We start from the raw sequence: 24,159 nt of genomic DNA on the forward strand, positions 1-24,159 counted from the left end.
CACGCCCTTATCTGAAAGGAAGTGTGAGGAATATGACCTTGTAGTCCCCAGAGTTGATTCAAGAACCCCTGTCCAGAAAGGAGGGGCTCTGTGGGAGAGTGTGCAAGGCCTTAGGTCTCAATCTAGAACCTTTCTCCCCATGAAGAAGGGCTGGCACTACCCTGGTGCTGGCAGGGGAACTGAGTTTTGGAGCCAAGTACTGTACTGCAGTGCAGAGAGAGTGAGGCCAGGCAGACCTGGGACAACTCAGGGAACAAAACACTTCCCTCTGGCCCATAGCCAAGCCTTGCCTGAATGGGCAGATACCGCCAAGGCCTGACTGCTCAGCCTCCTGTACATGGGGGCAGCAGATAAATTTAGGCACATCCAGAGAGGCCTAGTCAGTAAGCACCTCCCAGTCAATAAGCAGAACAACCTAGAGGAGAGGCTAAAAGTGCAGACTTTGAAGACAGGCAGAATTGAGTGTGCTGCCTTTACCCTACCCCTACTATCTCTGACCTTGTGTAAGTCACTCTACCTCTCTGAGCCTCAGTTTCCTCATCTGTGAAATGGGGATTGTAATAGTCCTTGTTTCTCAAGGACTATGTGGAGATTGAGATGGTACACATAAAGCAGGTGATTTAGAGCATCTTGTGGAGGTCCGATGGCTAAGACTCCATGCTCCCAATACAGGGCGCCCAGGTTCAATCCCTAGTCAGGGAGCTATATCCCACATGCTGCAACTAAGAGTTTGCATGCCATCATAAAAAATCCTGCATATTGCAACTAAAGATCCTGAGTGCCACAACTAAGATCCGGTGCAGTCAAATAATGAATCTTTTTAAAAATAAAAATAAATAAAAAATAAAGTAAGTGGTAAAGGATTTGGCAGGGCTTCCTTGGGGGCTCAGAGATAAAAGGATCAGCCTGCCAATACTAGAGACGTGGGTTTGATCCCTGGGTCAGGAAGATCCTCTGGAGCAGGAAATGGCAACCCACTCCAGTATTCTTGCCTGGAAAATTCCATGGACAGAGGAGCTTGGCGGGCTACAGTCCACGGGGCTGCAAAGAGTCGGAAATGACTTAGTGACTAAAACAACCACCACCACAACAAAGGTCAACCATACTATCAATTATCATTAATGGTACCCTAAACCAGGATTCTTTACCTCAGTGCCAACATTTTGGACTAGAAAGTTTTTTGTTATGGGGGGTGCTGTCCTGGGCATTGAAGGATGTTTAACAGCATCATGTCCCTAGCTTCTGCCCACTGGAAGTCAATTGCACTCACTCCCAGTTGTTAGCCAAAAATGTCTGCAGACAGGAAATTCCCTGGCAATCCAGTGGTTAGGACTCTGTGCTCTCCCTGCCAAGGGTGTCAGTTCAGTCCTGGTTGGGAAACTAAGAGTCCATGACCAAAAAAACCCAGTCTGCAAACAGTGTCAAATGTCCCCTGGAGAGTAAAATTGCCTCCCCAGTTGAGAACCAGTGCCCTACATAATCTAGGAGGAGTCTGAATGCCTCAGATCCCTCAATTCAGAGCCCTGAGTAAGGACCACAGGGCAGGCAGGCCTACTTACAAAGGGATGGAATGTCTACCAACTACAGAACAAGTTCCCTCCTGCACAGACTGAGGCGGGACCTGACTCTGCATCTGAGCCACCTCTGACTCACTAGGTGACCTTGCTGTCACTCTTTAATTATATGCAAAGTGGCCCCAAGTAAAATCTCAGTCATTCTAGGGCTCCAGACAATGGGACAGGTAGTTGATATCTGACTTCTGGCATCTCCATTCTTCTTCACTGACTGGGAGAAAACCTGGCTTCCCCAGAACTCAAGAGTTCATTCAGACCTTCATTCATTGCTGTGGCCCGTGCACAGGTGGAAAAAGAATTTCCAGACATGAGGCAGAATGAAAGGAGAATAAAGTTTATTAGAGCAGGGGAGGGAGGGTTGCTGTCATCACAGAGAGCTAACCTTGAAAGAGAGTCCTTGGTCTGTTTCTATAGCCAGGGGGGGACAAGGAGCTGGGTAGGGGTCTTGAGAGTCATTTGCTGATTGGATAAGGGCTTCCTAGGTGGTGCTAGTGGTAAAGAGCCTGCCTACCAATGCAGAAGACATAAGAGATATGGGTAAGATCCCTGGGCAGGGAAGATCCCCTGGAGGAGGGCATGGCCACACACTCCAGTATTTTTGCCTGGAGAATCCCATGGACAGGAGTCTGGCGGGCTATTGTCCATAGGGTCGCAAAGAGTCGGACACGACTGAAGTGACTTAGCACACAGGCACATATACTGAAGGAGGGAAGAATAAGGCAAATACCTTCTCCTTATATGGGGTGGGAGGGGAGACAGGACTTACGACTCAGAAGGGCTCAAAAATTCCGCAACGGTTACAGCATGGCAGGAAGGGCGATAAGGGTCTGGTTTTTTCTGTTTCTGCATTCCAAGACCCCTCCCCTTCACCATGTTGCTTTATCCTTGGGGCATCACATTCATGACTGCTGACAGAGAGCCAGGTCCAATGGCTAAGACCCCGTGCTCCCAATGCAGGGGGCCCAAGTGGTCAGGAAACTGGAGCCCACACACCATAACTAAAGATCTCACATGCTGAAATGAAGACTGAAGATCCCTCATGCTGCAGCTAAGACCTGGCACGGCCAAATAAATAATATTTTCTTTTTTTTAATCAATAGGGACTTCCCTACAGGTGCAGTGACTGAGACCCCACGCTCCCAATGCAGGGGGACCCAGGTTCGATCCCTGGTCAAGGAACTAGAGCCCACATACTGCAATGAAAGATCCAACATGCCACAATTTTTACCAAGTCCAAGCTTCCTTGGCTCACCACATGTAAGCTACAGTTGTTTACTCGACTGTAGGCTGCCAGACTCCTCTGTCCATTGGATTCTCCAGGCAAGAATGCTGGAGTGGGTTGTCATGCCCTCCTCCAGGGGGTCTTCCCTGACTCAGGGATTTGAATCCGTGCCTCCAGAGGGTCCTGCATTGCAGGTGGATTCTTTACTGCTGAGACACCAGGGAAACCCTATAGAACTAGAGAGGCAAGCAGTGAGAAACTAAAGTTAAAAGGCAGAATAGAGAGGGAGAGGCAGTAAGGAAGTAAAGAAAAAAGGGTCTTCAGTCTTGCAAAATAACTCTGGGAAGGGCTAGCCTTTGGAATGGGTATGTTAATCTCTTTTTATTTGCAGCCATTCACAGGTGGGCAGGGCCAGACAATCTCTCCATGAGCTGAACCTAGGAACCTGAGTTTAACTGTCTGGCGGAGAAGCAGCATCCTTTGAGGCAACCGCAATGAAAAGCAAGTCAAAGAAACAGTTCTAACATGGAGTCGGAATTGGTTCTTCTCTGCAACACAACTAAGACCCAGCTCAGCCAATTAAATAAATAATAAATAGAAAGAAATACATATTTTTCTTCATCTGTTTCCTAGGTCACAGCTCCCAAACCCATGGAATTTTCTGAGCAACAAGAGCATTATAACATCTTTTGTTATAGTATTTGGTCTCGTGTCTTCAGTTCCTGAAATCATTTTGTTAGTGGAAGCACACTGACTGAAACCACCCACCCTGGCCAGGCACCATAGTAACTATTTGCATGAGTTGTTTTATGGCAGGAGATCCTGATAAGGAATACGGAACTAATAGGCCACCACCAGCCAGAAGAGTTCGGGAAAGATCGAGAGGAGACACTACCTGTCCGTCCACTTCCCAGAATCCCTCTTGCTAGCATTCATCTTGGCTGAGCGATGCGTGCGCCACCAGGAAAGACTGTGAATTAGAATGATTGGCCAAAGACCACCCGGAAACTAATCCCATCACCATAAAACCCAAGACTGCGAGGCACGCGGCAGAGCAGTTCTCCTGGGTTCCCTTACCTACTGCTCTCCACCCGGGTGCCCTTTCCCAATAAAATCTCTTGCTTTGTCAGCATGTGTCTCCTTGGACAATTCATTTCCGAGTGTTAGACAAGAGCCCAGTTTCGGGCCCTGGAAGGGGTCCCCTTTCCTGCAACAATTGCAGAGCCAATAAAGGTACAATGAGTGTCTTGTCATTCATAACAAGTTCCTTTCCACTACAAATGGGTTTCTGCTAATGAGTTGACTTTCGGAAACCACCTAAGGTGGGGGGCTAGTTGTCAGTGGAGCCAACCATGGGATTAAGGCTTGGAAATTTCAGTCCTATCTCTGGTCCCCAAGGGGGTAAGAGGGGCTGGAGTTTGAGTTCAGATTCCAATGACCAATGATTTAATTGGGCTTTCCTGGTGGCTCCGTAGTAAAGAATCTGCCTTCCAATGTAGGACACCTGGGTTTGATCCCTGGGTTGAGAAGATCCCCTGGAGAAGGAAATGGCTACCTACTTTAGTATTCTTGCCTGGGAAACCCCATGGACAGAGGAGACTGGCGGGCTAAAGTCCAAGGGGTCACAAAAGAGTAGGCCACGATTTTGCGACTAAACAACGATTTAATCAACCGTGTCTGTGTAATAAAGCATCCATAAAACCCCAAAAGGATGGGGTTCAGAGAGCTTCCAAGTTGGTGAACACGTGGAGGTTTGGGGAGGGCAGTGTGCTGAAGAGGACATGGAAGCCCAACCACCCTTCCACCATACCTTGTGTCTCTCCCATCTGGCTGTTGCTGACTTACATCTTTTCATAATAAACCAGTGCTTTAGTAAGTAAAATGTTTCTCTGAGTTCTGTAAACTGCTCCAGCAAATTAATTGAACTCAAGCAGGGAGCTGTGGGTACCTCTGACTTACAGTCAGTTGGTCAAAAGTACAGGTAACAACCCAGGCTTGCAACTGGTTTCTAAAGTGGGGCTGAGGGGTAGTCTCATAGAACTGGACACTGGATAGTGGAATCTGATGTCATCTCCAGGTAGATGGTGTCAGGATTGAATTGAATTCTAGGACACCAGCCCGTGTCCAGAGAATTGCTTGTTGGTGTGAGGGAGACTGTCACTCCCCACACACACCGTAATCGGTGACCAGAACTCTATTAGGGATGCACAGGAGAACTGTTAGGTAGTTAGAATAGGGAAAAGGAGTCCAAAATGGCGGTGGCTGAAACACAAGGAAGGCAAAAGCCCGCAAAAATAGAACAAAGGAAGGTCCGAGGACCGAAGTGAGGACTTCAGGTGGAACAGCGCTCCTGCCTAAGCCCAATTTGCATAGGACACGCCCAGGGGGAAGAAAAAATATATATATATAAAAAGAGGAGCTAAAGGGCTCTCTCTCTCTCCGCCCTGCCCCCCACCGCGCGCGCCTTACGCTGGGGCGCTCTTCTCTTTGGGTCTTTGGATCATGGCGCCCTGACGCTCGGAAGATGGTTTGGTCTGCTGTCTCCTAAATAAAATAGAGCTATAACACTGATTTCTCTAAGAGCTATAACACGGTCTGTCCAAGACCCGAGAGCTGTGACACGCCGAGGGGGGGCTTTTAATGTCCGTCACTCCAAACCCTTGTTGTGACGAGACAAAAACCGAGGAGCATACACTTGCCTGACAGAACCAAACAGACAAAATCCCTTCTTCATGGAACTTATATTCTAGCAAGTGAATAAAGATAACAAACAAGCAAAAATATGTCTGACTCTGATAAGTGCAATGGATAAAAAAAAAAAAAAAAAAATAGAATAAGAGAACCAAAGGGGACAGAGTGAGGGATCTTGTCTTCAATAGAGGTTTACAGGCAGGGCTCTCTGAGAAGGTGCCATCTGAGCCAAGACTTGATGACCTGGCTATTGGGTAGAGGATAGAGTGTGCAGAAGCCCAGGGGGGGTGCAGAGAGGCCAGGACAGGATCCTGCAATAGTCCAGGTGAGAGGTGATGGTGGCTTGGACCAGGACAGATGCAGCAGAGGTAGGATGAGAGGTGGCTGGATTCTGGATATATTCTGGAGGTGGAGCTGACAGATTTGCTGATTGATTAAATGCAGGGTGTGAGGGAAAGAGAGGAGTCAAGCATGACTCCAAGACTTGTGATCTGAACAGTGAGAAGAATGGATTAAGATGGGGAAGGCTGGCCAAAAGAGAAACAAAAAGTTGTTTTGGCTATGTTAGTTTGAGATACCTATTAGAATTTCAAGTGGAGATGTCAAATATGCGGTTGGATATATGTGTTCTGGGAAGAGGTCCAGGCTAGAGCTATCATTTGGGGAGTCATCAGATTATAGATGACATTTAAAGCCATGGGACTTGATGAGATCACCACCAGTGGGAGGAATATGTGTAGATACAAGAGGTAAGGCTTATCCAGGTAGCAATATTCTCTGAGCTTACACTGTAGGCCAGGCCCCAAGCTAGGTGTTAGGTACAGAGATGTAAATCCCTCAGCATTTGCCCAAGAGAAGCTCCATTACTTATTTAATTTTTCATGCCTAAGTGCTTTGGCCAGTTAGAGGATAAACATTGAGAATTCCTGCCCTGTGTCTTAGTCACTTGCTCATTTTTTCAAGAGATATTTATCGAACACCTACTTGGTACAAGGCCCCCAACTAAGCAGGAGGGACATAAAAGGGAGCAACTCAGACCTGGCTCCTGTTCTTCATGGAATTTATATCTTGTGTGTAGAGGAATTGGACAATGAATGAGATGCACATGGCATTTTGTTATAGCAGCCCAGACTAAGACACTTCAGTCCATTCACTTTTCAGTCCATCCCCCCAAATCAGCTTATCAAGGTTATCAAAGTGACCGCCATGCTGCTAAATCCAGTGACCAGTTCTCAGCATCCTTCACTGATGTACTTATCACCATCACCGTTGCTCTCCTCTCTGAATCTCATTCTTTGCTTGGCTTCCAGCATCCCTACAAGAGTTCCCCTCCAGTCTCGCTGGTTGTTACTTCTCAGCTTCATCTACCTGCTCCAGCTCTTCTTCCTGACCTCTAAAGGATGAAGTGTCCTGGGCCTCAGTCTTTGGATCACTTCACATAGTTTCCATTTTCAAGGCTTTGAATACCACCTCTATACTCATGACTCTTGTCTTAGTCCATTCAGGATGCCAGGTGGCTTATAAACAAAAGACATTTATTTCTCACAGTTCTGGAGACTGGACGTCCAAGATCAAGGGCAGCTTCTGGTGAGGGCCCACTTCCTGGTTCACAGATGACCATCTTCTTTCTGTGTCCTCACATGGTGGAGCGGGTGAGGGAGCTCTCTGAGGCTTCCTCCATAAGGGTCCCAATCCTATTCATTACCTAATTATCTCCCCCAAAGCCTTACCTCCTAATACGATCACATTGGGGGTTAGGTTCCAACATATGAATTTTGGGAGATACATAAATAGTCCATGTGTGTTAGACGCTTCCCTGGTGGCTCAGATGGTAAAGAATCTGCCTGCAATGCAGGAGATCTGGGTTCAATCCCTGGGTTGGGAAGATCCTCTGGAGAAGGAAATGGCAACCCATTCCAGTATTCTTGCCTAGGAAATCCCATGAATAGAGGAGCCTGGTAGGATCTATAGGAACCAGGCTCCTCTTGTAGGTTTGTGGTCATTCATATGTGGATATATGAATGTTGGGAGATACATAAACATCTATAGGAACCCCAAATTTGTAGTTGCCAGGAAGAAGTATGGGTAGACTGGTAACCCCATTTGTGGCTGGCATCTGGACTGAGGGTAATTCTTGTGGGACTAAGCCCTTAACCAGGGGTGGGGGAGGTCTGCACTAACTCTGGGTAGTTGTGAATTACTGGACACAGAGTTGGCATTGAAGAATTGATGTGGAAGAATGACACATTTGGTGCCAGAGGTGGTGTCAAAAGAAGACACCACAGTAGTCCCTGGGTATCTGCCCAGTGCTAAAGATACAGATTTCAATAAAAACGAAAATTATAAACCACAAATAGGAGAAAAGAAAAAAAAGATAAATATATAGTGATACCAAACTTCTGGATGGGAAAGCCAAATATAGCAAGAATGGAAAAATCTTCCTCAAGTAAATTTATAGATTTAACACCATTCCAATGAAAAAACTAGAGATGCCATATAGAAATTGATAAAAAGATTCTAGATGTACTTAGACAAATCAACAGGCAAAAATACTGAGGGAATGAAAGGAATAGTAGGGGATACCTAGGCTTTTCTCAGGTACAAACTGGGAGGAAAGTATGAGGCTGGGGTCACACAAGTCTTGGCACCACTGAAGACTAACTTACTAAGTCAGGGACCTGAAGGTCAAGGAGGGTCTGACCAGGCTAAAGACAGGAGGCTGAAGTGGAGAAATCAATGTTTCAAGAAGAAGTAGCCCCTGCAAGACAGAGTACAGGATTTGAGACACAGCAGATCCTGGAGAAGCTGGCAGTCTGGGAGTAATGGGAGATGAGGGAGAGACTGGAGGCAAATCACAAAGGGTCAAGATAAAGGGGAACAGATGGGGCTCTCTCCAGAGGGACAGACACTATCCCCTCCACTGCTGGGACCCTAGCATCTAGCGCAGTGCACACAGTAGGTGTTCCAGAAATAGCCCGAGGATCTTTTCATAACTACGTTTAGGGACTTGGTTGTTTTAACATCTGCAGGGTATTCAGAACTGCACGTTTCCCGTGTAGTTCTGATCCCATGTAGTTCTGATGGACCCTGAGATGCTTCCAGTTTCTTAGGAAATCACAGTTATGAAAGAATTTCCCAGCAGTTTGAATATAGGCCCCTTGCAGTCCTTCTTCCTCAGGCCTGAGAGGGATCACTGGCTTTCTGCTTGGTCCTTTTCTGCTTTCCCTCTGGCTTCCCAACAAACACCCCTTTGCTCTGCACAGTTCCCTTAGGAGACAGTGAGACTATATTCCCCTCAGGCTCTCGCCTTCCCCCAGTTTTGAGTGTCTCATCCCGTTTACAATCATCCTAGTCAGGGATATACAATAAACATTTGTATGAGCAGCTGAAATACTTAGGATTTACATGTATAATCTAACCCAGCCAGGCTCTGACTTACATTAGGGCTTCTCACCCTAAGTCACCAGTGGCTTTAGAGTGAAAAAGGAAGAACGCCCCTCCTACCCCCACCTAACTAAGGTTAGGAAAAGCACCAAGCTCTTTTCTGTTCTCCCAGCTTTCTTTGCACATGTTCTTCCTTCTGCCTGGAATGCTTTTATTTATTTATTTTAGTTTTATTTATTTATTTAATTTTAACAATAAACTGGGTCTTCCTTGCTGCATGCAGGCTTTCTCTAGTTGCAGCCACAGAGGCTACTCTTCAGTTATGGTGCATGGGCAGCTCATGGACTCCAGAGCATGTGCTTCACTAGCTGTGGCGCAGGAGCTTAATTGCCTCCCAGAGTGTGGGATCTTCCTGGGCCAGGGATTGAACTCGAGTTCCCTGCACTGGCAGGTGGATTCTTAACCACTGGACCACCAGGGAAGTCGTGGAATGCTTTTTTCTCCTCTCCTCATGTACCTGGTTAACACCAGCTGCAACTTCAGGTCTCAGCTCAGAAGCCACCCCCTCCAGGAAGCCTTCCCTGAACACCCCACTCAGCTCTAGGTTAAGGGGCTGCAGGAGCACCTATTGCCATTGTCCCTTTAGTTGTCTGTGAACAGTGCTGGTCTTGATCACTCTTGTGTCCCTGGAGCCCAGCACAGAGCCAGGCTGTTCTATGGCTCAGTAAATAGCCAGTTGAATGAATGAACAAATGTCAAGTGGGCAAAGAGTGGGGAAAACCATCAAAGTCCCAGATGTCAGAGACACAAGCCTGGGCTTTTTAGAGCTGGGGTCAGAGCGTTTCACGAGGGGGAAAAAAACCTCTGGTCTTCTGCAGGCACGGTCAAGGAGAGTACCACAATGAGAAAAACTGGCAGCCCAGGAGAAGGATGGAATAACAGAAGAAACTGGTCCCCAGCTGCCTAGCTCCAGGGAACGTTTGTCAATGTGACATTCACAGAAGCCCTGCACATGTGCTGGCTGAGGGGGAGAGTCAGCCTCAGCCAGACAGAAGGAAATTCAGCTACTGTGAATTCAGCTACATGTTAGCACTGGGGGAGGGACGGCTAGGAAGGCTGGGTTTTTTTGTTTTTTACTTTTAGAAAATCTCCAAATATGTGCTGTATTTGTTTTTACCTTTAAGGAGTGTGTGAACTTTTGAGATACTGTTACCAAGTTACACTGATGCAGTTTATTAAAAATCTTCTTAGTACAGGGTCTTTCCTGATGGTCTCAGCACTTCCATTGCAGGGGGCATGGGTTCAATCCCTAGTCAGGGAACTAAAGCCCACATACCTCAGTTGTGTCTGACACTTTGTGATCCCATGGACTGTAGCCCACAGGCAACTCTGTTCATGGGATTCTCCAGGCAAGAATACTGGAGTGGGCAGCCATTTCCTTCTCCAGGGGATCTTCCCGACCGAGGGATCGAACCCAGGTCTCCCACATTGCAGGCAGATTCTTTACTGTTTGAGCCACCGGGGAAGCCCCAGATCCCATATATCACAACTAAAAAACCCTGAATGCCACAATGAAGACTGAAGATCTTATGTGCTGCAACTAAGACTCGGCACAGCCAAATAAATAAGTAAATATCTTTTTAAAATCCGCTTAATAAAAAATCGGATGCAAATTGTAGGATGCTCTTAAATCAACACATCTTCTTGCTGCATCAGAAAACATTATCAGCGCTGTCATTAATCGTTTCACACCACTTCCACCCTTTGCTCTTGTTTCTGGTTCACTTTGGTTTCCAAGGTATGTGACAGACTGGAAAATGTTTAGGGAAAAAAAAATTAGGTTGAGGGTAAGGAATTTAGGTCTTAGAAAATAAAACCTGGTAAATTTGAGAACTTCGTTTGTCATTTCAGTTTGCCTTTTCTAGAGCTAGAACAACTCTTCTTTAAGTATTAGTTAATAAAATTAACGGTGTTTATTAAACACTTACTATGTGCCAACACACAGGACTGTAAAGGGAAAGGATTGGTCCCAGTGATTCTTAACCTTTTTTGTGGGGAGTTGAGGGATTGTACAGATTTACAGATCTTTGAAAATTATAAACTGCACTGATAAACTGTACGGTAGCCACTAGTCACATTTGGCTATTAAAATCAAAATTAATTAATTACCATGAAATACAATTAATAGTTTGGCTTCTTAGCTGTAGCAGCCACCTTTCAAGTGCTTAAGAGCTACATGTAGCCACATGTGATTACTATACAGAACTCAGGTAAGAGAACATTTCTATTTTCATACGAACATTTCTATTTTCATACAAAGTTCTACTGGTTAGCACTGCATCAATATCCTTCCAGAATCAAGACTTTCTTGCTCACGTGCAATATTTTGTGTCCAACTTTACAACTTTTATAGCTTCGCAGGGTGGTGTCTCTCGGGGTTGGGTGGGGAGGCAGTGCTCTGCTGACAGCTGAAGCCTATGAATCCAAGAAAAAGGAGCCCTGACACAACAAGCTATTTGATGCCTCCATCTTAGAATACAGGATGTTGGCAAAAATAAAGCAAGGAGGCTGCTACAAATTCAGCACACTTACTGCTTTCGATATACCTCACATAAAATCAGGCCCTGTGTTCCTACCTGTCTGGCCACATTCACAGAAACATCAGTTCAGGGACTTACCTGGTGGTAGAGTGGCTAAGACTCCGAGCTCCCAATGCAGGAGGTCTAGGTTCAATCCCTGGTCAGGGAACTAGATCCCGCATACCATAGCCAGGAGTTCGAATGCCTTGAACTAAGACCCGATGCAGCCAAATAAATTAATTAATTAAAAAAAAATCAGTTCATTATCCAAAAATAATTAAAGATATTAATAATTTTCTACAGTCTCTTAAAGAAAACACCAAATATTCACTGTGTACTGCAACTCTACTTGAATTATCTTTCCCATCTTTTTTCTCTTCTCATCCTCCCACACATGGCACTTGCTTCCCTAAAGCTCTCTGCTCCTCCTCCCAAACTCTCTTCAGATCTCCTAGTTCTGCTGCTGCTTGTCCCCTTCCTCCCCTGCACAGCTCAGTTCTTAATTATTCAGCTCTCCAGAATGTTTCACTTGACTCCAGTGCACAAATGTAGTGGCAAAGAATGACAGAAAGCTCCCAGGGTACAGCGGCCAGAAACATATTCCACAGTGACCCAGCCCAAGCCCTCCCTGCCAACCTGGACTAGTCTCTCTGAGATGACTCATGTTCTCACAGATGGTTTACTGCCCCATCACTTCCTCTTCTGCCCACTACTCCCAAGGGCCAGGGTCTAGGAGAAGCTCCTGACTGAGCCTAGCAGAGAAGAAAACATTTTGCCTGGATGCCAGAGGGGACTGATGTCATAGGCAAAGGGAGGAAACCAGATGGGCAGGTTCGTAGAATGTTTTATCCCCAGTGTTAATTGTTTTCTTATTATTTTTTATTGGGCACTGCCCTGCTCTCTCGTAGGGAGTAAATGCACGACTTGCTGTGGGAAATGCATTAACTCTTAACAGTCTGCCAAGGTCAAAGGATTCTTTTCAATCTGAAGACAATCCCACTGGTGCCATTCTTACCATCACATGAGGAATGATAAATTTTATTGACCTCCCATACAGTTTGCCTTTTCAGACTGTTCATGGGATCCTAAAGGAAATCAACCCTAAATATTCATTGGAAGGACTCATGCTGAAGCTGAAGCTCCAATACTTTGGCCACCTGATGTGAAGAGCTGGCTCATTGGAAAAGACCCTGATGCTGGGAAAGATTGAGGGCAGGAGGAGAAGAGGAAGACAGAGGACGAGATGGTTGGATAGCATTGCCTACTCAAAGGGCATGAGTTTGAGCAAGCTCTGGGAGATGGTGAAGGACAGGGAAGCCTGACGAGCGGCAGTCCATGGGGCTGTAAAGAGTTGGACACGACTGAGCGACTGAACAACACAATTTAAATGAAAGCTCCTCCCTGTAGGAAGAGGTCTATCCCATGTACCTGAAGTCTCCAATGCCTACCCACCATCACCTGCTCATGCACCTGGGATTCTGTTTTCAGTAGAGAGGGGACATATAGCCCAGAGCTATCATATTTCTTTTTTCCTTTCACAGGTTTTGTTATTGTTTTGGCTGCACTGTGTGGCGTGCGGGATCTTACTTCCTTGACCAGGGATCGATGCCATGCCCCTTGGAGTGGAAAAATGGATTCTTAACCACTGGACTGCGAGGGAAGGCCCAGTCATCACACTTCTTATCCTTCCTTCTTACATTCTCCACATGTATCTGAACTCATTGCTGTCCATCCTTTTGCAGATCACTTCCATCTGCTTCATTCCCCATATCAGAATGATACCACTGCCTAGCCAGTGCCCCAAGCCAGAAACCTGGGGATCGACCTGGACTCTTCCTCCTTCTCAGCCCCCGTGACCAGTCTACCTCCAAATCCTATGATTCTGCCCCTGGGATATCTCATCTCCTTAGCCTCCACCTCCATCTCCTCGGGCTTCCCAGGTGATGCAGTAGTAAAGAACCAACCGGCAATGCAGGAGATGCAAGTTTGATCCCTGAATGGGGAAGATCCCCTGGAGGAGGAAATGGCAACCCACTCCAGGATCCTTGTCTGGAAGATTCCAAGGACAGGGGAGCCTGGTGCGCTACAGTCCATGGGGTTGCAAAAAGTCAGACACGACTAAGTGGCTGAGCACACAAACACGCTATCACCTTTCATCAGCCAACTGACATCTCATGCTTGGATGACAGCTGTGTTCTCCCCATTGGTGCCTCCCTGCACCCACTCCTATGTTACGTCCTCGTGTAACTTGCTAGTCAATAGGTCACCTGGGGCTATCCCTGTTCTTACCTATATTCACCTTTAGGCTAATCTGAGCACACTGTCTTATCTTTCCAGAACAATACAAATCCAACTCTAATCAAAATCATTAACAGAGAATGCAGACTTTTTTAAAGGTCTTTATTTGCTACAATATTGTTTCTGTTTTATGTTTTGGTCTTTAGGCCACAAGCATGTGGGATCTTAGCTCCCCGACCAGAGATCAAACCTGCACCCCTTGTGCTGGAAGGCGAAGTCTCAACCATCAGACCACCAGGGAAGTCCTGAGAATGCAGATTTTTAATGACGTCACAGGAGGGGGCTTACACTGCGATTACACAGCAACACTTCCTACACTGACCCCTTATTTCTCCTCTTTCCCCAGCTTCTCCTATAATGGTCAATGTTGCCACATTTCTCCCTGACACCCTTTCCTTTCCCTACTATCCTGCAGCTGCCCTCCATTCAAATTAGCTCTTAGTCTCCTCCCCTGTTTATTTTCCATCCGTTGGGCTGCCACTTCCTTCTGAGAAGGTCTCATCCCAACATAACTCCTTAAAACCCTTTAATGGCTACTCACTGCCCTCAGTAGAGTCCAAACTCCATAAGACGGTCTATTAGGCCTTGCAGGCCCCCAGACCTAGCTCCTTCACCCCTGCCTTTTTCCTACTTGAACTCTTTGCCCCAGCCATACTGTAAGGCGATGGGGGGTTGCCCCTATTCTGCCATAATCTCATGATCTGGGCAATCGATCACGCTGTTCTTTTTGTCTAAAAAATCTTCTCCTTCTTCCCTATGGTTAACTCCTACTGTCCCTTAGGCTCAACCTAAACATCTCCTGGAAGCCTTTCTTATCATCTCTAACACCGCATTAGGTAGTCTCATGGCAGTTTACCCTTATCACAGCCGTGCTCTAAATGACTGATTAGCAACAGGTCAGAGTGATTATTACTGCATGCAAACAGGGCCTAAATTATAGCATGCCCTTGATAATGCTGAGTAACTAGATGAGCAAAAGCGCAAAACGGTGTCCCCGCCTAGTGTCTGTGGCCTTGGTAGAGAATGGAGCCCAGGGGCCCCTTAAGCATTAGACCATAATTTTGGCTTCACTTGGGTTACAACTTGCAAATGTTAGTACCTGGGCTTACAGAAACAAAATCCACCTTTGGGGTTCCCTCTTAGCAATTTAACTGTCTTCTTCCTAATCCAGAAAGGCTGTACTTGTCACTGCCCATATCTGGGCACATTTTCAATGTTAGGTATGAATGCCTTTGGTAATCGCAAGCTGCAAAACTTTGCACAATACAAGTTGAATCATTACTATTTATACCTAGAGTCTTATTAGGTCACTTAGCTGACTCCATGTCTCTCTCTCCAGGAGACTATCTAACTGTCTCCACCAACACGTTCCAGGCCACACCATGTAGGAGCGGTAGGCCTCAGAGAGTGGTGTTAATACACCCAAGCACACCCCTCAAATGAGGAGGCCTCTGGACTTAAGGATGCCTTTAGGGTACATAAGCTCCTATATAATCTGGCCAGGGCTCTTTCCTGCTTGCTTTCTGAAGGGCAGCAAAGAACATCTAGAAGCTTTACATAATCCAGAATACAACAAATGGTTCTGATTGTTTTATTTTATAAATAATTTATTGTTTTATTCCAGCTATGAAAGTAGTACATGCCAATTACAGACAATAAACACGAAAAAGCACAAATAAAAATACAGAAACCACTTGCATCAAGAGATATCTCCACAAACATTTGGGAGGTTAGCAATGAAAAAAAAAAAAAAAAGATGCATTCTCTTGCACAGAACTGAACAATATTGCATAACATTTTATTTCCATTTTTACCCCTAGAATATAAAAATAAAACAGTTGCAGTAACAATCTTCAACTTTATAGAAATGTATGACATCTAAATTGAAAGTTCTCACATCTGCATTTTTTAGAGACAATTAGTGTCAACCAGTTTAATAGATTTCTTCAGAATATATAGTTATATGTGTACATGTGCACCATTTTAATTTTAACTAAATTAGCATGACCTTAATATCCTTCAAAACATCATTAAATACTTGTGTAACATTCAATATTATTGACTGAACCACCTCCTTATTATCAGGAGTTTAATTTTTTAATTGCACAGAATGCAATGAACGTACAAAGTTTGTGAGGATTTCTTACATTCTTGTGATAAAATCCTACAGGTGGAATTACTGGGTCAAGAGGTATATGATCAAAACTTAACATATACCATCAATCTGACTTCCAAAAAGCTACACACTCAGTAGTTATATGTGGATGTTTGATTTTTTTGTTTGATTGTAAAAGATTCAGAGGTGGTATAACTACAAATCAGCTACATTCAAGCTAAATGTTTGGTTTTATTCTCTCTCTATTGCTATGCATTAATGGAGCTTGCTTTTGTTTCATAACTCCCTGCAACATTATGAAAGTTTTTAAATACAGAGAAACGTTGAAAGAATGGTACAGTGAACACACTGAACGCATACACCATCTAGATTCTACAGTTAACATTCTACTGCATTTGCTTTCTCATATATCTACTCATCCATCAATCCAGGCAGCTTGAAGGATCTTAGTTCCCTGACCAGGGACCAGGGACAGAACCCAGATCCCAGCAGTGGAAGTAGGGCGTCCTAACCGCTGGACCTCCAGCAAATTCCCCAGAGGTTTCATTTTTAACCTGAAGAACCTTTTTTGATCAAGACTCATTCTTGTAGCATCCCCAGGTTCAATGCTCTGCACTAGGGAACATAAGTGTGGAAACGTTCTAAGATGAGAATCTGAATTCCCCAACTTTTGAAGGACTCGCCGCATAGGCTGGAAGTATGGCTTTGGGTTCTAATCCTGACCCACTATGATACCTCCGTTTTCGCCCCTTAAATATTGGAATCCCTCCAAATTGTGTGAGTATTAAAAGCACAAGTCGCACCCTATAATGACAGTCGCTATAGTTATGATTCTTTTTTCCCCCCCTTTTCTGGCCGCACCGCGCGGCTCCCAGGATCTTAGTTCCCAGTCCAGGGATTGAACCCGTGACCCTGCAGTGGAAGCGCGCGCCAGGGTATTCCCAGTTCTGATTCTTTTACTCCCTCTTGGTCTCCGATAAACTTCATGTCCAAGCTACGGAGGCCAGTTCAGGCCTCTTTGCCCTCATTTTAGTCCATCTTACAGTCTTAGTTCTAAGCGATTGTGAAACAGGGACTGAGTGGCCCAGGGGACTACAAACCTGAGGCTGAGGGCCGCGACGGCCCCGCTCAACCTAGCGGTCGCGGGCTCCTCCAGGCCGCTGCGGGGTCAGCCTGAAGCCCAGCCGACTCCCTCCCTCCGGCGCCCCGCACAAGGAGTGACGGCCCGGGGGACCCACCCTGGGCGCTACACCCGCGTCTACCTCAGCAAATGCTCACAAAAGCCTGTGAGATAGGCAGCGCTACAGAGGGAGAAAATCGAGGCCCAGGGAGCCTGAGTCACTTGCCCAAGTCGACAAGCTGGGGAGTGTGACTTGCCCTCAGGAACTGACTCCAAATCGCCGGACTCTAGACTCTCCCTCCATCGTCTCCCCGCGGGGCCCTGAGCGCCTACAGGGGGCGCACGCGCACGCTCAGTCGTCGCAGCCGCGTCCCCTTTAAGAGGATTCCTTTTTGCCTCCTCCCGACCCCTCCGCTTCCGCTCTCGTTCCCACAATGCTGTTCGGCTGAGCGCCTCCGAGCCCGCGGGGACGCTGTGGGGGGATCACCGGCTGAGGCGGCGGCGGCGGCGGCGACGTGGGCTGCGGCGGGCCCGCGGCGTCGGGCGGTGCGGATGTCGGGCTGGGCGGACGAGCGCGGCGGCGAGGGCGACGGGCGCATCTACGTGGGGAACCTTCCGAGCGACGTGCGCGAGAAGGATCTGGAGGACCTGTTCTACAAGTACGGCCGCATCAGCGAGATCGAGCTCAAGAATCGGCACGGCCTCGTGCCCTTCGCCTTCGTGCGCTTCGAGGACCCCCGGTGAGGGCCCCGCGCCGCCCGCCCTCCCGCCCGTCAGTCAGTCAGCCTGAGGCCCCGGGCCCCCCGCCTTCCCTTTCTCTCCCTGCGCTTCCAGGGCCTCCCCTCCCCCCCTCACCGCAGACCCCTCAGGGCGCCCCCGGGTGGAGGCTGAGGCCTCCTCTCTCCGTGGGGCTCCAGGCAGTCCTTTGCTCCGTCACTTCCTCTATTATTATTTTTTTGACTTAAAAACACAAAAGCCGGGTCTGAGGAGGGCTCAAGCCCGCCCAGATCAGCCTCGGGGGCTGGTACCCAGGCACCCTTCGGGGGTAGCGGCCCAGAGCTTGGGAAGCTTGGCCCCTGAGGCGGCCAGGAAAGGACTCGGTGAGGAGTGAGGAGACCGGTTGTCCGCTCTCCCCTCCCCTCCCCTCCGCTGGAACTCGCCGTTGTCGGGGCGCACAGTGCGGGCGATATGAATGCCTTTGCAGGGCCGAAAGCGGGCTGGCTCTTGAATGGACCGGATTTCCATCCACGCGCGCCCCGCCCCGCAGGGGCCAGAGCCTTGCTCTGATAAAAGCTTCAGGGATTTGGGGAGACTTATAAAATAGTCTGATGGGGTCTCGGATTTCACTCTTCCTTCCCTAATAAGGGGAGGCACCGCTGGATGATAAAGGTCTCCAAGGGTTTGGACGCGCTCGATCCGAAACGGGCTCGAGGGAGTCTTTGTGATTTTGCAGAGTGTCGGCCCTTGTCTCCCAGAAAAGGCCTGGAAACTTTCAAAACTGCGGTTGTTGGTTCTTAGAAGCCACCGCACTGTGCTGGCTACTACGCTTGGGGTGAATCGGAGCTTGCGCTCTGGTTTCCAGCTTTGGCTCGGGGAGCACTTTACCTAGTCTGCGCCCTGCGGGCCTCGCAACGAGGATTGCCCGGGGGTTGTCTTGCCCATCTTGGGGGATGGGGACGGGTGATGCGAGGCAAGGGGAGAGTCCGAGGATGGGGAGGCAGGACGCACCCCGAGGCTTCGATGGCTGAAGATTCTGACAGAAATCATTCCTAGTATCTGCCATTTGCCTCAAAAATGGAACTAGGCATTTCCACACTTAAACTGGAAAAGGTTGGACCTCTAAGAATTAGTACCGGTGTTTTTGGGTTTTTTTTTTTTAACAGTTGCTATTTGTCATAGTCTATACTATATATTAGAATATACTGTATGACACTAAGCATTTTCAACAGCCTACAGGGTCGGCTCTGTTACTTTTGACATATGGGTAAACTGAGGATAGAGTTGATTAAAAGGGAGGGCTACCAGGGAAGGTAGGATTTGAACCCCCTGTTCCACCCTTTCCAACACAAACTTACTGTGTGATGTGCTACATTGTCTTTTTTTCTGCTCCTTCCTTTCATAATGGAAAAGCTATCTCTTTGATACACTAGTGCCAAGTTTCAAGCAAAGCACTGCACACATAGTTATCTTATTTAATCCTTTCAAAACTGGCATTTTACATTTAGATGTAAAATCCTGATCGCATACTTACCCAGAGACAACTACTAGTAAGGAGCAGAATGATTTGAACTGAGGTCAATTTTTATTCACAACGTTAAACCCTAGCAGTGCTGCCTCTCTCCCACTGTATTCTGAATATAGCCAGGGTTGAACTGGATGTGGTCCTCCTTGCTTTTGATCCTGGGACTAGAATCTTCATAAGCGATTGTGTGCCTCTGACATCTGAATGATGCTGTCATTAGTGTGTCTTCTGCTGTTTGTACCCCCAGCCTCAGGGCATTCTCTTTCCTATCAAATCCTGGAGAGCCATCTTGGTGTTCCTCACAGAACCCTAGGAAAGACTTTTAAAGTATTACTCTATTGAATATTTATCTCTTTTTGGCAAAACTGTACCCAGAGAGTGGTTTTGACAACTTAGTTCTCGAAGCCATGCTGAAAAGGTGCACTTGAGGGAATTCCGTATTCCTCACAAAACACTAATATTCATTTGTCATTTGAGCCTTCCCTATTTTTAAATGAGTTTTTCCTTCTGTAGACCTGAATGTACTAGGCCTTGAGGAAGAATATTAAAGGACTAGTGTGTGGTGTGCATTTTGAGAAACAGCTCCCCAAGGTCAAAGAAACACTGTTCTTTGGCAAAATCAATCATCTGCCAACAGTTTATTTTTTCTGAATTCTCTTACCTGTTTATTCATTATCATTTCATACCTGGAAAACCCTATATGTGACAGCTGTAAAGTTTAATTCCAGTGTCATGAAAAGTCTTCAAACCAAAGCAGTAGTACATCAAATTCCTGGTTTTTGTTCTTTTGCTTTTTTCTCACTTCAGGTTTTTTTTTTATACTTGTTACTCATGCCCCTCACAGGGATATCAGTCAGTTCTCCTGAGCAACACTAACTCCCGACTTTTCTCTGCAGAGATGCTGAGGATGCAATTTATGGAAGGAACGGTTATGATTATGGCCAGTGTCGGCTTCGTGTGGAGTTCCCCAGGACTTACGGAGGTCGGGGTGGGTGGCCCCGTGGTGGGAGGAGTGGGCCTCCTACAAGAAGATCTGATTTCCGAGTTCTTGTTTCAGGTATGTTCCTTTCAAACTCAGTGAGATGATGCATGTGAAATACTTAGCACAGAGTCTGGCCTCCAAGAAATGCTAGCTGTTGTTTTTCAGTTCTTAGGATGTGTGGGGTTTTCTTCTCATGCACAGTGACAGTCTGAAGCCTTGCCAGAGAGGCAGGTACCTTGCCAAAGAAATTGCACTGATAGTGCAGCCTTGATAGAACATAAACTTGCTTCTTATAAAAAAGGACTTTTCTAGTGTTGAAAGAGAAGGTGATGCCCAAACCTCTTCAGCCAGAATTCTAAAGACATTATCTTCTGGAAAAGTACCTTGGCATCTGACTTGCTAGAAAGACATTCCAGAAGCCAGATTTGAACAAATTATACCTAGCCTTAGATCCTAAAATAGGCCAAATTTTGTGATGGTTTTGGAATTATGTAAAAAAGAAACCAAACAACAACTTGGAGTCTTAGGGATCGTATTGTGAAGGACAGAACAAAATGTCTAGTGTTGCCAAGTGATGAGATGCTAAGCTCAGAGGTTTATGCATTTTTTGGAAATATTAACACACGGGTAAAAAACTGGGGCCTTCTGCAGGTTGTAGGGGTGTTTTAGGCCCCTGGCAGAGTGAGATATATTGAGGAACCTGGCACCTTAGATGTGAATGTCACACAGTTGCAGCAGACTCCCGTGGTGCTGAAGAGGGATACTGTCAGTATCTGCCTGTGTCCCTTTGTAAGTTTTTAACCCCAGAACTCTATTCCCTCCTTCAGGATGTCATACATATCTTTTTTTCTCTCCATGCTGCTCTGAAATCCTGCTTAGAAAACTATTAGGAAATGGCTGCAGTCCTGAGCTGTGAGCGGTAAACACAGCCTTTGAGAGCAGGAGCACATTTCCCTTTCATGACATCAGGTAGGGTTGTATGACTCCCGACTAGTTTTAGCGTCTGAGTCTTACCTTTCCCCCTACTGTATTGAAGAGTGTTGGTGATCTTTTAAGAGGTATTTTGTCTAGTTTGTCAGTCATTCCCACCTACAAGAAAACAAACTTTAGGTTTTTCTTGTGTTACTTCATCTACACCTTGGTTATTTTATTGGATAGTTTAAAAATTCCCATGTCCAGCGAACCCATCAGACAAGAAATAATTGGTACCAATAAATTTCATAATGGAAAAATTTAGAACTCAAAGTCTTGGGATTTTGTTATTAATTGTGAAGGCCAGAGAAAGAGATGCTTTGAATTCTTAGAGATACTAAATCTGTAATGGGATGGACTTTTGCTGTGTCAAGAAAGGCTTAGTCTCTGGAAGAGTAGCCTAGGACCAGCTTCTTAATGGTGGTTTATCACCCATACTTTAGTGTTGTTCTTTGGTTTTGTGTCCCTTGTCAAAGTCGGTGATTTGGGGACCATCAGGATTTAAAAGTAGTGACTAATGGGGAAAGGACCCTAGGTCTTGGGGCTCTTAACATGGATGAAGGATGTGGCCTCTTCTCTTGTGTTCTCCATGCCTAGGACTTCCTCCATCAGGCAGCTGGCAGGACCTGAAAGATCACATGCGAGAAGCTGGGGACGTCTGTTACGCAGATGTGCAGAAAGATGGAATGGGGATGGTTGAGTATCTCAGAAAAGAAGACATGGAATATGCCCTGCGTAAACTGGATGAAACCAAATTCCGCTCTCATGAGGTGAGCCTCCACCTGCTGTTGAGGAGCTCGTTCCAAGACCACTCCACCTGAAGCTGACCTAGCAGAAGTAGCAACAGGCCATGCGTTTGCCATTTGATGACCTTATAATACCATTAAAGATCTATCTTAAGTGGACAAAGCCACAGAATTCCTTATGCCCCAGCAATGCAGGGTCATAGCAGAGAGAAGTCTGCAGCCATAATATTTTTAACCCAGAGAGAATACTGGTGCAGTCTGTCTTGTGGTGACTGACTTCCATGACCCTAATTATTATGGCTCTCCCTCCTCTGGGTCTGGTCTGGGCTCTGCAAGCCAGCCTTATCACTATACCCTCTTAGGTACTGCTGTTGGGGCTGGTTGTCACTTCACTTTGACTTTCCCAAAGTGGTGCAGAAGCCTCTTTGAAACCTGAGCCCTTGGCTCAGGTTTTCTTGTTCATCATCTCACCCTGGGGACTTAGCTTTCCATGTTCTTCCCTTTAAGTAGGTGGACCTCAGTCTGATTCCCATGGTAGCTATTCCTTTGATAACACGGAGACCAGACCACCAATTGGACGTTTTTTTTCCTGGTTACACTGTCCTGGCTTGCTATGCGGTTTAGGGATGTCTGGAAACATCAACTTCAGGGCCCATTTCTTTTTCTAAGGATTCACTTCCCTAACTTTATGGCTCGGAGGCTGCATGCCTTAACAGTGCTGTTGCTCAGATTATCCTCTAGGACTTGAATTTGGAGCAGAAACAAAACAGCACCTGTTCCTCAGTTACACAGAGCGGGGCCTTGGTTAGGATAAATCAAATTATTGAGTTCACTGAGGGGAAAAAGCATCTGGCTTCTTTCATCTTAGCATCTTTAAATCTGAGAATGCTAGCTGAGGGTGAAAAGCCTGGAGATAGGCCTGCCTGGACACAACTTCTCTGCTGTTTATTAAAATCTTAGCTGAGCAACTTCAAACCCTGGTTCCTGTATATGCAAATAGTTCCCAATAATAGCATTATCTTATAAGACTTGTCAGGAAGCTAAATTATGAAGCATCTTGCCCAGGTCCTGACACCTGGGAGGTGCTGAATACTGGTCAGCTTCTTCCATAGGTACCCACCAGAAAAGGTGGCAGGGGATTGAACCATATATCTGACCTCTGAGAGCCTTTCCAGTTCTTAGATTATGGGGGTCAGTGGTAGTAATTTAGGTTTGTTAACAGTAGTAGCCAGTATTTGAGTTATTTACCACATAATCAAGTTGCCATTTATTATTTGTGTTACCTTGAGCAAGAATACCTGCCTGTGGCACTATTGTGCCAAACGGTGCTCAACACTACATAATTGTTAGGCAGCCATATTAGGTGTTGGTGTGCTTTATTCTTCTAGGTCTTATTTTTTCCTTTACTTTTTTGTTTGATTTTCAGGGTGAAACATCCTACATCCGAGTTTATCCAGAGAGAAGCACCAGCTATGGCTACTCACGGTCTCGGTCTGGGTCGAGGGGCCGTGACTCTCCATACCAAAGCAGGGGTTCCCCACACTACTTCTCTCCTTTCAGACCCTACTGAGACAGGTGGTGGGAATTTTTTCTTTATTTTTTAGGTGAACTGAGCTGCTTTGTGCTCAGAGTCTACATTCCAGATTGATGATTTAGTGTCTTAGGAGATTTTTTTAATTTTTTTTTTTTAAAGGAAATAAAACTACATAATTTCTACCAGGGCCATATTAGCAGTGAAACATTTTTAACTGCAGAAATTGTGGTTTTGGTTCAGAAACGAGTTGTATATTTTTCACCCCGATGATGGGAAAAAAATCAGTGCTGTATCCTTGTGGGTTGCTCTTCTATGGAGATCAGCAGTTACTGTGACCGAGTCGGCCCATTCTGTTTAGAAATATATTTTAAACGTTTAATAACTGACAGCTGTAGTTGTCTTTGATTGTGTTCATAGATTTCACCAACAGGCACACTGATGTGTTTAAAAAAAAAACCCAAAAAACACTGAGTTGCAGTGGCAACTTGTGCCCAATTGGTTAAGTAGCAGGAGTGGATTACTTATTTGGGGATAAAGTTAGTTGTTCTGACGATGGTCTGGGAACGTCACATCCAAGGGAAGTTTCAGGGTTCTCTTATAATTCAAGGCCAACCATGTACACTAAGCTGCTTTAATGAAAAGGGAAGCATTGCAGATAGGGGAAGGGAATGAGAAGGCTAAAAACAGGCTTGTAAAAGT

The 24,159-nt window shown here is 46.1% G+C and overlaps 1 protein-coding gene across 1 annotated transcript; it reads left to right on the forward strand.

Moving 5' to 3' along the window:
* The first annotated feature begins 17,486 nt into the window (after nt 1–17,486).
* On the forward strand, nt 17,487–23,846 carry SRSF9 (serine and arginine rich splicing factor 9). The gene is made up of 4 exons (XM_061141757.1): nt 17,487–17,724; nt 20,123–20,283; nt 21,778–21,950; nt 23,353–23,846. The coding sequence occupies exons 1-4, from the start codon at nt 17,537–17,539 to the stop codon at nt 23,494–23,496; spliced, it is 666 nt and encodes a 221-aa protein (XP_060997740.1). The 5' UTR covers nt 17,487–17,536; the 3' UTR covers nt 23,497–23,846.
* The last annotated feature ends 313 nt before the right edge of the window (nt 23,847–24,159 follow it).

Source organism: Dama dama, chromosome 5 (assembly GCF_033118175.1).
Source record: "Dama dama isolate Ldn47 chromosome 5, ASM3311817v1, whole genome shotgun sequence".
Classification (NCBI taxonomy): Eukaryota; Metazoa; Chordata; class Mammalia; order Artiodactyla; family Cervidae; genus Dama; species Dama dama.